Raw genomic sequence first — 15464 nt, 5'->3', positions numbered from 1 at the left:
GAGTTGGGGTTGTCGGTGTGCTCTTAGTGACGCTCCTGTTTTCTCCACCTCTCCCCAGTCGCATGATGTTCCTGACTATTTGGCTGATTTTTATTATGTATTTAGTGAGAATAAGTCTGCGTCTTTGCCTCCTCATAGGAGTTATGACTGCGCAATTGAGCTGAGCCCTGGGTGTAAATTTCCCAAGGGTCGACTTTTCAATTTATCTGTACCCGAGCATGAGGCTATGCGATCTTATATTAAGGAGACATTGGAGAAGGGTCATATTAGACATCCTCTTCCCCCTTGGGTGCTGGGTTTTTTTTTGTGGCCAAGAAAGATGGTTCATTAAGGCCTTGTATTGATTATCGTGCCCTCAATAAAATTACTATTAAATATCAGTATCCGTTACCCCTGATTTCGGATCTATTCTCTAGAGTTAAAGGTGCTTGCTGGTTTACCAAGCTTGACCTCAGGGGGCGTAAAATCTTATTCACATTAAGCATGGGGATGAATGGAAGACGGCGTTTAATACTCCGGAGGCACATTTTGAGTACGTGGTGATGCCTTTTGGGCTCACTAATGCCCCTTCTGTCTTCCAGTGCTTCATGAATGATATTTTCCGGAACTTTGTGGATAAATTTTTGATCATCTATCTGGATGATATTTTGATCTTTTCCAGGGATTGGGACTCTCATGTGGAACATGTTCGGACTGTGTTCCAGATTTTGAGGGAGAATTCCCTGTATGTTAAGGGATCGAAATGCCTTTTTGGTGTACAGAGGATTTCATTTTTGGGATTTATTTAGTCTCCGTCAACTATTGAAATGGACCCGGCCAAGGTACAGGCCATTTATGATTGGGTTCAGCCCACTTCTTTGAAGGCCCTCCAGAAGTTTTTGGGTTTTGTTAATTTTAATCATAAATTTATAGCTAATTTTTCTGGTATTGCCAAACCATTGTCTGATTTGACTAAGAAGGGTGCTTTCTTCCTTTCAGGAGCTGAAGCTGAGGTTCACTTCTGCTCCGGTTTTGCGGCAACCTGATGACTCACTCCCGTTTCAGGTAGAGGTGGACACTTCTGAGATTGGTGCAGGAGCTGTTTTGTCCCAAAAAGATACGGTAACATCTAAAATGAATCCCTCTGCTTTCTTTTCCCGAAAGTTCTCCCCATCGGAACGCAACTATGATGTGGGAAATCGGGAACTGTTAGTCATGAAATGGGCATTTGAGGAGTGGAGACATTGGTTGGAGGGAGCTAGACATCAAGTCGTGGTCCTCACTGACCACAAGAATTTGATTTACCTTGAGTCGGCCAAACGCTTGAATCCTAGACAGGCTAGGTGGGCCTTGTTTTTCACACGTTTTGATTTTGTGGTCTCTTTTCTTCCGGGCACTAAGAATGTCAAGGCAGACACCCTCTCTAGGAGTTTCTTTGCTGATTCTCCTATTGTGACCAAGCCTGCTACCTGTCATGATCTGAATTTGATCTGACAGTTTTAAAATCACAGAGTGAACTTTTTTTCCTTTTGGCAAGTTGCCAAGGTGACTTGACTGTCCCCGGTGGTGGTTAGTGGTATCACACCTTAGGTTTCAGTTTAATGTGCACGTAATTAGGAATCAGGTGTGGGCCTCTATAAATGAGTCTCAGGGTGTGTAATCACTGCTGGTGATATTCATTGATTCTGTCATTTGAGTTGATGAGAGCCTGGTGGAAGGATGGAGCTGAGGAGGAGTCCTGCGCAGCTTAGCCAGGGGGGACGTGTGTCAGCTATGGTGTCTGGACGAAGGGCTGGCATGGCGTGGTGGGGTCGCAGTGATGGTGTCAGCAGGAAGTGTCTGCATGGACTGGTGGAGTGGCTACTATGGAGAGTGGCACTCACCATGTGGGACTTGGCTGCTGAGCTGGACTCAAGCATGCTTGACTTCGTGGCAGAAGCTGAACTCATCCTTGGGACTCTGTTACTAAGCAGCGGCAACTGGTGGTGGACTCTGCTCCAAGGCTGCACCGAGGTGAAGGATCCTGTTATGGTGATGGATTCGGGTGGAGGAGAAGACGCACGCAGGTGGAGGGCTCTGTTGCAGGAGCATAAGCACAGAGCATAAAGCTAAGTGGTGTCCCCCTGTATTGTTTCTTTCCTCATGTGTGTTGTTAGTGCAGTGGTGGGATTAGTTTCCACACCGACCAATTCCCTAGTGAGGGTTTAGGGTCAGGGCGAGCAAGGGCTTTGAGGTACGCGTGCGGCGCCCGGTGCGAAACCGGCATAGGGAACGTTAGGAGTGCAGGGACACTGGCTCAGGGGAGCACAGGTGGTCTCCACTTCCCTTTTCCCTATCGCAGGGCCCACCATTGTAAATGTTTCCCAGGTCCCCCTTATTATTTAAATTCGCCGTACTGGAGGCGGGGTTTCCAGAATTTATATTAACGTGTAATACCTAAATTCGCCAGGTGGAGGCGGTGTATCCATCTGCACGTATTATTATTTAAATTCGCCCCACTGGAGGCGCTGTATCCAGGGTCACGTGTGTTATGGGTTCGCCTTGCGGAAACATCTGTGCCCAGACACACGTGACCGTGACATTATCACCAGCCCATACAGTTTTTTTTTCTGGTGAGCTTTGGCCATGTGGAGACAGCTGAGTAATTGCTGCCGGGCCTCACTGAGGTGAGTGGGGAGCGGCAAGGTGTTTAGAGCCGCTGCAACAGCAGTTATCACGGTCTGGGGCCTCTGCTCAGGTAACCAGGAAATCAAAATGGCGGCTTTGGCAAATTGCGGGTCTGGCAAAAGCCCCTAGAGTCGCTGCTGGGGAGCGGGACTTGCTCATGCACGTGGGCGTACCCAGGCAGGTGGGAGGAATGGTGCCCCACGGAGCTGCTTGGTGTTCCCCGAGGTGAAGGGGTGCGTTCCAGTGATGAGCAGACTGATGTAGAGTCCGCGGGGTTTACGCCAAATCTTCTAATACCACCGTAGAAGCCGCCCCTCCTGGCAGTGTGGAGGCGGCCAGTGAGTGTATATTTCCTCCATATGCGTTCCCTCTCCTCCTGGTGTGAGCAGCAGGTGTGCTGCGGGGGAGTAGGGACAAATCTCAACCCTCGCCATTAAACCAACCCTGGGAGGCGCAGACCTCATGGTGAAGAGGGTTGGAGGGTGGTGACCCCTTGGTGAATAGCGGGGGTGTGAGTGTGGTGACATGGGGGACGCCCCTGTTGTCGAGTACAGAGTGAGTTCACCAAATTTATGACTAACGAATGTGTGCAATAAACGTTCAGGTCCGGACCTGTGTGTGAACGAGCGTGTATGGGTGCCACCAAAAAACATCTTGGAAGTGTGTTGTGGAGCCTGATCAGCTCATAACAAACATACACATACATAATCTTGTTCCCCGGGTCGGCGCTGTGGAGATGAGTGGTGCCTCCAAAATGAACTGTATTGCCAATACCAGCGGTGCGTTTGTCATTAACCTGAAGTTTCAGGTAGTGGTGGGGTGAACTCAGGATCTGGGCGTCCCCGCTGTAGGTGTTTCCCTAATGAGGAGTGGTCTTGAGGGTCCAGAGGCCCCTCATTAACCCCTTCATGACCAAGCCTATTTTGACCTTAATGACCAGGCCATTTTTTGCAATTCTGACCAGTGTCCCTTTATGAGGTAATAACTCAGGAACGCTTCAATGGATCCTAGCGATTCTGAGACTGTTTTTTCGTGACATATTGGGCTTCATGTTAGTGGTAAATTTAGGTTGATAATTTTTGCGTTTATTTGTCAAAAAATCAGAAATTTGGTGAAAATTTAGAAAATTTTGCAATTTTCAAATTTTGAATTTTTATTCTGTTAAACCAGAGACTTATGTGACAAAAAATAGTTAATAAATAACATTTCCCATATGTCTACTTTACATCAGCACAATTTTGGAAACAAAATATTTTTTTGTTAGGAAGTTATAAGGGTTAAAAGTTGACCAGCGATTTCTCATTTTTACAATAAAATTTACAAAACCATTTTTTTTAGGGACCACCTCACATTTGAAGTCACTTTGAGGGGTCTATATGGCAGAAAATACCCAAAAGTTACACCATTCTAAAAACTGCACCCCTCAAGCTACTCAAAACTACATTCAAGAAGATTATTAACCCTTTAGGTGTTTCACAGGAACTAAAGCAATGTGGAAAGAAAAAATGGACATTTTAATTTTTCCAACAAAAATTTTCTTTTAGCATAAATTTTTTCATTTTCACATGGGAAACAGGATAAAATGGATCCTAAAATTTGTTGGGCAATTTCTCCTGAGTACAACGATACCTCATATGTGGTCATAAACCACTGTTTGGGTGCACGGCACGGCTCAGAAGGGAAGGAGCGCCATTTGACTTTTTGAATGGAAAATATGCTGGAATATTTAGCCGTTGCCATGTCATGTTTGGAGAGCCCCTGTGTGCATAAACATTGGAGCTCCTCCACAAGTGACACCATTTTGGAAACTAGACCCCCCAAGGAACTTATCTAGATGCATAGTGATCACTTTGAACCCCCAGGTACTTCACAAATTGATCTGTAAAAAAAAAAAATACTTTTTTTTTCACAAAAATTTTCTTTTAGCCTCAGTTTTTTCATTTTCACATGGGCAACAGGATAAAATGGATCCTAAAATTTGTTGAGCAATTTCTCCTGAGTGCACAGATACCTCATATGTGGTCATAAACCACTGTTTGGGTGCACGGCATGGCCCGGAAGGCAAGGAGCACCATTTGACTTTTTGAATGGAAAATTAGCTCCACTCGTTATCGGACACCATGTCGCATTTGGAGAGCCCCTGTGCACCTAAACATTGGAGCTCCCCCACAAGTGACCCCATTTTGTAAACTAGACCCCCTAAGGAACTTATCTAGACGTGTAGGGAGCACTTTGAACCCACAAGTGCTTCACAAAAGTTTATAACACAGAGCAGTGAAAATAAAAAATAATTTTTTTTTCCTCAAAAATGATTTTTAGCACACTATTTTTAATTTTCACAAGGCTAACAGGAGAAATTGGACCACAAATCTTGTTGTCCAGTTTGTCCTGAGTACGCTGGTACCCCATATGTGGGGGGGAACCACTGTTTGGGCACACGGCAGGGCTCAGAAGGGAAGGAGCACCATTTGACTTTTTGAAATGCAAATAACTTCCAATCGTTAGCGGACACCATGTCGTGTTTGGAGAGCCCCTGTGTGCCTAAACATTGGAGCTCCCCCACAAATGACCCCATTTTGGAAACTAGACCCCCTAAGGAACTTATCTAGATGTGTAGTGAGCACCTTGAACCCTCAAGTGCTTCACAAAAGTTTATGACGCAGAGCCGTGAAAATTAAAAAAAAAATTTTTCCCTCAAAAAATTATTTTTAGTGCGCAATTTTTTATTTTCACAAGGGTACCAGGATAAATTAGACCCCAAAATTTGTTGTCCAGTTTGTCCTGAGTACGCTGGTACCCCACATGTGGGGGGAAACCACTGTTTGGGCACACATCGGGGCTCTGAAGGGAAGTAGTGACATTTTGAAATGCTGACTTTGATGGAATGGTCTGCGGGTGTCATGTTACATTTGCAGAGCCCCTGATGTACCTAAACTGTGGAACCCCCCCACAAGTGACCCCATTTTGGAGACTAGACCCCCCAAGGAACTTATCTAGATGTGTGGTGAGCACCTGGAACCCCCAAGCGCTTCACAGAAGTTTATAACGCAGAGCCGTGAAAATAAAAAAAAAAAAAAAAATTTCCACAAAAAAAAAATGATTTTTAGCAAGCAATTTTTTTTTCACAGGGGTAGCAGGATAAATTGGCCCCAAAATTTGTTGTCCAGTTTGTCCTGAGTACGCTGATACCTCATATGTGGGTGGGGACCACTGTTTGGGTACACGTCGGGGCTCGGAAGGGAAGTAGTGACATTATGAAATGCTGACTTTGATGGAATGGTCTGCGGGCATCATGTTACATTTGCAGAACCCCTGATGTACCTAAACTGTGGAACCCCCCCACAAGTGACCCCATTTTGGAAACTAGACCCCCCAAGGAACTTATCTAGATGTGTGGTGAGCACCTTGAACCCCCAAGTGCTTCACAGAAGTTTATAACGCAGAGCCGTGAAAATAAAAAATATTTTTTTTTCCTCAAAAAAAATGATTTTTAGCTAGCAATTTTTTTTTTCACAAGGGTAGCAGGATAAATTGGACCCCAAATGTTGTTGTCCAGTTTGTCCTGAGTACGCTGATACCCCATATGTGGGGGATGACCACTGTTTGGGTACACGTCGGGACTCGGAAGGGAAGTAGTGACATTATGAAATGCTGACTTTGATGGAATGGTCTGCGGGCATCATGTTACATTTGCAGAACCCCTGATGTACCTAAACTGTGGAACCCCCCCACAAGTGACCCCATTTTGGAAACTAGACCCCCTAAGGAACTTATCTAGATGTGTGGTGAGCACCTTGAACCCCCAAGTGCTTCACAGAAGTTTATAACGCAGAGACGTGAAAATAAAAAAAAATTTTTTCCTCAAAAAAAATGATTTTTACCCAGCAATTTTTTTTTTCACAAGGGTAGCAGGATAAATTGGACCCCAAACATTGTTGTACAGTTTGTCCTGAGTACGCTGGTGCCCCATATATGGGGGGGAACTATTGTTTGGGCACACGTAAGGGCTCGGAATGGAAGTAGTGGCGTTTTGAAATGCAGACTTTGATGGAATGGTCTGCGGTCGTCATTACGTTTGCAGAGCCCCTGATGTGCATAAACAATAGAAACCCCCCATAAGTGACCCCATTTTGGAAACTAGACCTCCCAAGTAACTTATCTAGATGTCTGGTGAGCACTTTGGACCCCCAAGTGCTTCACAGAACTTTATAACGCAGAGACGTGAAAATTAAAAAAAAAAAATTTTTCCACAAAAATATTTTTTTAGCCCCCAATTTTTTATTTTCCCAAGGGTACCAGGAGAAATTAGAACCCCAAAGTTGTTGTGCAATTTTTCCTGAGTACGCTGATACCCCATATGTTGGGGTAAACCACTGTTTGGGCACACGTCGGGGCTTGGAAGGGAGGAAGCACCGTTTAATTTTTTGAACGCAAAATTGGCTGGAATCAATGGTTGCACCATGTCGCGTTTGGTGACCCCCTGATGTGCCTAAACAGTGGAAACCCCTCAATTCTAACTCCAGCCCTAACCCCAACACACCCTTAACCACAGCCCTAACCCCAACACATCCCTAACCCTAATTCCAACCCTAACCATAACCCTAACCCCAACAGACCCCGAACCCTAATCCCAACCCTAACCATAACCCTAACCACAAGCCTAACCCTAATTCCAACCCTAACCCTAATTCCAACCCTAACCCTAATTCCAACCCTAACCCTCTTTCCAACCCTAACCCTTTCCAACCCTAACCCTCTTTCCAACCCTAACCCTCTTTCCAACCCTAACCCTCTTTCCAATCCTAACCCTAACCCTCTTTCCAACCCTAACCCTCTTTCCAACCCTAACCCTAACCCTCTTTTCAACCCTAACCCTCTTTTCAACCCTAACCCTCTTTTTAACCCTAACCCTCTTTTCAACCCTAACCCTCTTTTCAACCCTAACCCTAATGGAAAAATAAAAATAAAAATATTTTCTTTATTTTATTAGTTCTGCCTACCTATGGGGGTGATAATCGGGGGGTTTATTTACTTTTTCTTTCATTTTGATCACTGTGAGAGTGATCAAAATGAAAGAATGGAATCTGCAGCCGGCAGATTCGGGCGGGCGCACTGCGCATGCGCCCGCCATTTTCAAAGATGGCGGCGCCCATCATCCGGACCCGAGGGACACCGGGAGGGACGGGGGGACTCAGGAGGTACCGGGGGGGTGAGGGGGGGATCGGAGGCTGGCGGGGAGCAGAGGGAATGGGAGGGGGGCAGATGATGACAGCGGCGGCAGATCGCCGCTGTCATTCAGTTGCGGGGGGCGATCGCCGGTGGGGGGGTGGAATCGGTGTCTCCAGCCATGTCCGATGCTACAGCAGCGTCGGACATGGCTGGATTGTAATATTTCATCAATTTTCATTGATGAAATATTACTATCGCTCTGATTGGCTGTTTCACTTTTAACAGCCAATCAAAGCGATCGTAGCCACGTGGGGGCGAAGCCACGCCCCCTGTGGTGAATTACAAAGCCCCCTGTATCTGCGGGTCGGGTGACCTTTCAGTGACCCCGGTCACCCGACCCGCAGGGGGGCTTTGAAGTCATGACGCCATATAGGTGTCACTGGTCAGATTTGAACCAGGTTTCATGATGCCTATGTGGCGTCATTGGTCGTGAAGGGGTTAAGGAGGGGGTACTGTCATGATCTGAATTTGATCTGACAGTTTTAAAATCACAGAGTGAACTTTTTTTCCTTTTGGCAAGTTGCCAAGGTGACTTGACTGTCCCCGGTGGTGGTTAGTGGTATCACACCTTAGGTTTCAGTTTAATGTGCGCGTAATTAGGAATCAGGTGTGGGCCTCTATAAATGAGTCTCAGGGTGTGTAATCACTGCTGGTGATATTCATTGATTCTGTCATTTGAGTTGGTGAGAGCCTGGTGGAAGGATGGAGCTGAGGAGGAGTCCTGCGCAGCTTAGCCAGGGGGGACGTGTGTCAGCTATGGTGTCTGGACGAAGGGCTGGCATGGCGTGGTGGGGTCGCAGTGATGGTGTCAGCAGGAAGTATCTGCATGGACTGGTGGAGTGGCTACTATGGAGAGTGGCACTCACCATGTGGGACTTGGCTGCTGAGCTGGACTCAAGCATGCTTGACTTCGTGGCAGAAGCTGAACTCATCCTTGGGACTCTGTTACTAAGCAGCGGCAACTGGTGGTGGACTCTGCTCCAAGGCTGCACCGAGGTGAAGGATCCTGTTATGGTGATGGATTCGGGTGGAGGAGAAGACGCACGCAGGTGGAGGGCTCTGTTGCGGGAGCATAAGCACAGAGCATAAAGCTAAGTGGTGTCCCCCTGTATTGTTTCTTTCCTCATGTGTGTTGTTAATGCAGTGGTGGGATTAGTTTCCGCACCGACCAATTCCCTAGTGAGGGTTTAGGGTCAGGGCGAGCAAGGGCTTTGAGGTACGCGTGCGGCGCCCGGTGCGAAACCGGCATAGGGAACGTTAGGAGTGCAGGGACACTGGCTCAGGGGAGCACAGGAGGTCTCCACTTCCCTTTTCCCTATCGCAGGGCCCACCATTGTAAATGTTTCCCAGGTCCCCCTTATTATTTAAATTCGCCGTACTGGAGGCGGGGTTTCCAGAATTTATATTAACGTGTAATACCTAAATTCGCCAGGTGGAGGCGGTGTATCCATCTGCACGTATTATTATTTAAATTCGCCCCACTGGAGGCGCTGTATCCAGGGTCACGTGTGTTATGGGTTCGCCTTGCGGAAACATCTGTGCCCAGACACACGTGACCGTGACACTACCATCTTAGGTGAGGGGGTAGTTCTTTCTGCCATCTCGCCCGATTTGAGATGTGCTCTGGAAGAGTTTCAGGAGGACAAACCTGAGCGTTGTCCCATTGGAAAATTGTATGTTCCTGACCAGTGGAGGAAGAGAGTAATGTCTAAAGTTCATTGCTCCGCATTGGCTGGTCATCCAGGTATTTTTGGTACTAGAGATTTGGTGAGTCGGTCTTTTTGTGGCCCACCTTATCTCGTGATGTCAGGAATTTTGTGCAGTCCTGTGGGACATGCTCCCGGTCTAAACCTTGTTCTCGCTCTGGTGGGTTGTTGATGCCGGTGCCCAGGAGGCCATGGACCCATATTTCAATGGATTTTATTTCTGATCTGCCTGTCTGTCAGAGAATGACTGTTATCTGGGTGATTTGTAAAAGATTCTCTAAGATGGTCCATCTTGTACCACTCCCTAAGTTGCCATCTTCCTCAGAGTTGGTGCCCTTGTTTTTGCAACAGGTGGTCCGCTTGCATGGGATTCCTGAGAACATTGTATCTGACAGAGGAGTTCAGTTTGTCTCTAGATTTTGGAGGACTTTTTGTTCCAAGCTGGGAATTCAGTTGTCCTTCTCCTCTGCGTTTCACCCTCAGACCAATGGGCAGACGGAGAGAACAAACCAGACTTTGGAGTGTTATTTGAGATGTTTTATCTCTGCTGATCAGGATGATTGGGTCTCATTTTTGCCCTTGGCCGAATTTGCTTTAAATAATAGAGCTAGTTCTGCCACTTTGATGTCACCTTTTTTTTGTAACTTTGGGTTTCACCCTCGATTCTCTTCAAGGCAGGTGGAGTCTTCAGCCTGCCCAGGTGTTGACACTGTGGTGGAGAGAATGCACCAGATTTGGGACCAAGTGGTGGATAAGTTATCTCTCTCCCAGGAAAAGGCCCAGCGGTTTTCCAACAGGTATAGGACCATTGGTCCCCGGTTTAAGGTGGGTGACATGGTTTGGATTTAACCTAGATTTATTGGACCTTACAAGATTTTGGAGATTCTTAATCCGGTCTCTTTTCGATTGGCTCTTCCTGTTACATTTAAGATCCATAACGTGTTTCATAAGTCTCTGTTGAAGAGGTTTGTTGAGCCAGTAGTTCCTGTGGTGGCACCTCCTGACCCTGTATTGGTTGAAGGCAATGTGGAATATGAGGTTGAGAAGATACTGGATTCTCGTCTGGCTAGACGGAGACTCCAGTATTTGGTTAAGTGGAAGGGTTATGGCCAGGAGGATAATTCTTGGGTCTCTGCATCTGATATTCATGCCGAAAGATTGGTTCGTGCTTTTCATCGGGCCCATCCTGATCGGCCTGGTGGCGTGGATGAGGGTTCGGTGACCCCTCCTCAAGGGGGAGGTACTGTTGTGAGCTCATTTTCTCATTCACCTTTGATGTCCGATGAACTCCCTCTGCTGGTGAAAGGAGGTGGTGAAATTGATTTGGATAGGAGAGACCTGTCACCTGAACAGGTGGATTGCGATTGGACATCCGGAATCTCTGAGTGGATATAAGGCAGCCGACGCCCTGTAGGGTTGCTGGTGATTTCTCTGCTCTGAGCTCTGGCCTCCAGTTCAGTTCCTGTCTTCTAAAGCTAAGTTTTGCTCTGTTATCTTTCCATGAGATTTTGTCTGATCTGCTTAGTTTTGTGTTCAGCCAGTCCCGGCTGGGGCTTTGCTGAATTTCCATTTTTGCCTCTGATCGGTTAAATCTCTTTTGCTCTGTCTTCAGAATATATCAGAGTGCTGATATAGGGATTTTGAAGTCTAGTGACTTCAGGGCCATTTTTCCTATCAGACGTGTTGGGACATTTTTGGTAGGGTTTTTGCAGATTGCAGCCAGCATCTCTTCTGTCCTTTCCTATCTAGTTAGTTGGGCCCCATCGTTTGCTCTGCCTGTCTTTCTGTCAGTGTTTGTGTTTTCATCTGTTTTCACCGACAATACATGTTGGGGGCTGTCTATTGCTTTGGGGTCTGCTCTGGGGCAGTTTAGATTTCCCCTTTCTTTCTTTAGGCTTATTTAGCGCTCCGGCTGTGACGAGGCATCTAGGACCACCGTAGGAACGCTCCACAGCTACTGTTAGTTGTTGTGAATAGGATCAGGGGTCTGCAATCCGCTAGCTACCAACCTCTCTGGTTTTCTGGACTTAGCTTGCATTTTTGTTTTTTCCTCCTCCGGTGACTCATTCATAACACCTAACCCTAGCCCTAACCCAACCCTAACCCTAGCCCAACCCTTACCCTAACCCTAATGGAAAACTGATAAAAAAAATATTTTCTTTATTTCATTATATTTGCCTATATAAGGGGGTGATAAACGGGGGGGGGGGGGGATGTACTATTTTTTTTATTTTGATCACTATGATCGTTTATCATAGTGATCAAAATAATGAATGGAATCTGCCAGCCGGAGCCGGCAGATTCCCGGCGGGCGCACTGCGCATGCGCCCGACATTTTCAAGATGCTGGCGCCCATCGGAGGACGCCGGCGGGACGTGGGACCACCAGGAGGGGGCGGAGGCCCACGGAGAGGTACCGGGGGGGGGGGATCAGGGACCCTATTTATCTCTCCTCTGATGTGCGATCACATCAGAGGAAAGAGAAATTTAATGCATAATCGCGGCTTTTTTTTTTGAGGTCGTCATTATAGGGTTAATAACGGCGATCGCAAAAGCGGGGTCGGTAAAAATCGACCGATTCATGTTCTCTGGGGTCTCGGCTACCCCTGGCAGCCGAGACCCCGGAGAAAATCCAACACTGGGGGGCGCTATGTACTTTCTCCACAGCGCCGTGAATTAACGGCGCTGTGGTTTTAGTACCCTTAACTACCACCGTTAAAAGGCGTATCGGCGGTCGTTAAGGGGTTAAATAACACCTATCACCAGTGTATTGCTGCCCATTTTAAAGAGTAATTCTCAAGTTGCCTCTTGAACCTTGATTGACAGTTCTGGTGAGTAGCAGAGCTGTAGTGTTAATAAGACTAAAAAGCTCAGCACAAGTTCTGTTACAATTCATTTAGCAGTGAAAGCATGAGATCTAACAATTTATCCCTATATCTCGCACTTTGAACTTTGAGTTCTGCGGCATCCTTTACTAATCAGTTATTACCAAATAGTAACATCCTAAGAACAATTACTGTTCTTATCTACAGCATTCTGTAATGCTGTATATAAGCTCCGATGTAACCTGAAAGATAAGAAAAACGAGCTAGATTATACTAACCAGGGGGCGGGGCGTGGGCGGTGGGTGCGCAGGCACCGAACCTCTGACCTTTCCCGCAGCCTGCGCACTGCAGTACTCTGCTCTGCCCTCAACAGGGCAGATATAGTATGCCTGCACAGGAGCCGCGGCAGAAGTAAGAAGGTGGACGCCATCGCTAGAAGATGGGAGGTGCCGGACCGGACCGCGACACCCATCGGACCGGACCCCGGGGTGAGTATAATCTAACGTGGTTTCCTTATCTTTCAGGTTACATCGGGGGCTTATCTACAGTATTACAGAATGCTGTAGCTATGCCCCTGAAGGCGGTGGCCGCAGCTCATAGAGCAAAAATGGGGTGACAGATTTCCTTTAACATTTCTGCACGGTGGACCCCGGGCTGCAAACGCACCTTACTACCATCTTCTTACTATTTGGTGCGTTTTGGCAGCCCCTAACACCGTTCAGCAAAGAAAATATTGACAAAAACAAATTCTTAGCAAATAGCAATTACAACATGACTTAGTCACTTACCATTTCAGCATCCACAGCACATGCAATCTGTTTAGCACGACATGAAGACATTTCACAAACTGTAGCAAAGGAATGCCTCAAGGTCTCAATTAACTCATTCAGATGCTCTCCTGGAAGGTCACCAGGAACAGAGGTTAAGATTTGCTCTGCAAATTGTACATCTTTTTTCAGAGTAACAGAAAATGCAGCCAACCTTGATTTAAACAACTGAAAGAGAGGATGAAAACATTTATTAAAAATCTAATATATTGCCTTTGGACTGAAGGTTTTGGGGAACAAAAATTACCACAAACTTTTACTCTGTAGTTAAAAAATAGTCTAACGTGCGGTTATTTCATAGATTCCTTGTGGCACAGTATATTAGGTGAATTTAGTGACTACTGTTATGTAGTTCATGCCCCTCGAAGAAGCACATTGCAAAACGCGCGTTGGGGTCTGACTCTCCCACGTCCACTTACAGGTTGGTTTCCTTCTTGTCTCACTATGCCCCAATAGCTTTAGCCTTTTGGTTCTTCAATGTTAGTGCCCTCACCTAGTTTGGTTTTTAGATAGACTGCTATCTGTGCTCAGATTATTACCTTTGACCATTATATACCCCCATTTTCGATCATTGTATTATAGGACTGGCTATTATCTTTAGTAGGTCTGGTTTGACCACTGTATAATCACAGCACTATGCACATTATATAACTATGCTCAAAAATATTCTGCTTTAGGGCAGGTCATTGCTTCACCGCTAGACTATATTTTGAGTCACTACTTGTGTGTATTATAATTGTTTCTGACTCTTATCAAGCATATATATAGACTTTTACACCAACTTGTTTGGACGTGGCACTGAGGTGTCGCCACTAGAGTTGAGCGATACCGTCCGATACTTCAAAGTATCGTATCGGATGGTATCGGCCGATCTTTAAAAAAAGTATCGGTATCGCCGATTCCGATACCGGAAGTCCCATTCAAGTCTATGGGACTTCCGGTATCGGAATAAGAAAAACCCTTTCCTGCTCTTGTACAGCCTCTCTGGGGTCTGTACGGGCCTTTCGGGGGGCTGTGCCGGCCTGCCAGGGGGTCTGTGCAGGCTCAGGTGGTCTGTGCCGGCCTGCCGGTGGTCTGTGCAGGCTCCGGGGGGCTGTGCCGGCCTGCCGGGGGGCTGTGCCGGCCTGCCGGGGGGCTGTGCAGGCTCCGGGGGGCTGTGCCGGCCTGCCGGGGGGATGTGCCGGCCTGCCGGTGGTCTGTGCCGGCCTGCCGGTGGTCTGTGCAGGCTCCGGGGGTCTGTGCAGGCATCGTCCGATGGGACTACAAGTCCCATCGGGCGATGCCTGCTACCATGACAGTGATTGACACATTAGCCAATGATGGGACAGTAGTAGTCCCATCATCCGGCTAATGTGTTAAATGTAAAAAAAAAAAAAAATTACATGCTACATTCATACTACATAAATACTACATGCAACATACATACTACATATATACTACATACATACTACATGCATGCTACATGCATGCTACATGCTACATACATAACACATATATACTACATGCATGCTACATACATACTACATGCTACATACTACATATATACTACATGCATGCTACATACATACTACATGCTACATACTACATATATACTACATGCATGCTACATACATACTACATGCTACATACATACTACATATATACTACATGCATGCTACATACATACTACATGCTACATACATACTACATATATACTACATACATACTACATACATACTACATGCATGCTACATGCATGCTACATACATACCACATACATAACACATATATACTACATGCATGCTACATACATACTACATGCTACATACATACCATATACATACTACATGCATGCTACATACATACTACATGCATGCTACATACATACTACATGCTACATACATACTACATATATACTACATGCATGCTACATACATACTACATGCTACATACATACTACATATATACTACATGCATGCTACATACTACATGCTACATACATACTACATATATACTACATGCATGCTACATACATACTACATGCATGCTACATACATACTACATGCTACATACATACCACATACATACTACATATATACTACATGCTACATGCATGCTACATACATACTACATACATACTACATGCTACATACATACCACATACATACTACATACATACTGCATGCTACATGCATGCTACATACATACTACATACATACTACATGCTACATACATACCACATATATACTACAT

General features: G+C 46.1%; 2 protein-coding genes across 9 annotated transcripts in view; both read right to left on the bottom strand.

Moving 5' to 3' along the window:
- The window catches only part of DST (dystonin), a 732471-nt gene that overhangs the window by 314856 nt on the left and 402151 nt on the right, over window positions 1-15464 (bottom strand). The window lies entirely within an intron of this gene.
- Window positions 1-15464, bottom strand: part of LOC141100782 (uncharacterized) — a 49568-nt gene that overhangs the window by 20747 nt on the left and 13357 nt on the right. The window contains exon 3 of the mRNA XM_073589455.1: window positions 13194-13400. Within this exon, the coding sequence (XP_073445556.1) occupies window positions 13194-13400 (207 nt within the window). The remainder of the gene's footprint in view (window positions 1-13193; window positions 13401-15464) is intronic.

The sequence above is a fragment of the Dendrobates tinctorius genome, unplaced genomic scaffold (genome assembly GCF_039654945.1).
Source record: "Dendrobates tinctorius isolate UK_male_01 unplaced genomic scaffold, ASM3965494v1 ptg000107l, whole genome shotgun sequence".
Lineage (NCBI taxonomy): Eukaryota > Metazoa > Chordata > Amphibia > Anura > Dendrobatidae > Dendrobates > Dendrobates tinctorius.
The sequence above is the reverse complement of the archived record's forward strand: the minus strand, read 5'-3'. Positions and strand labels throughout refer to the sequence as shown.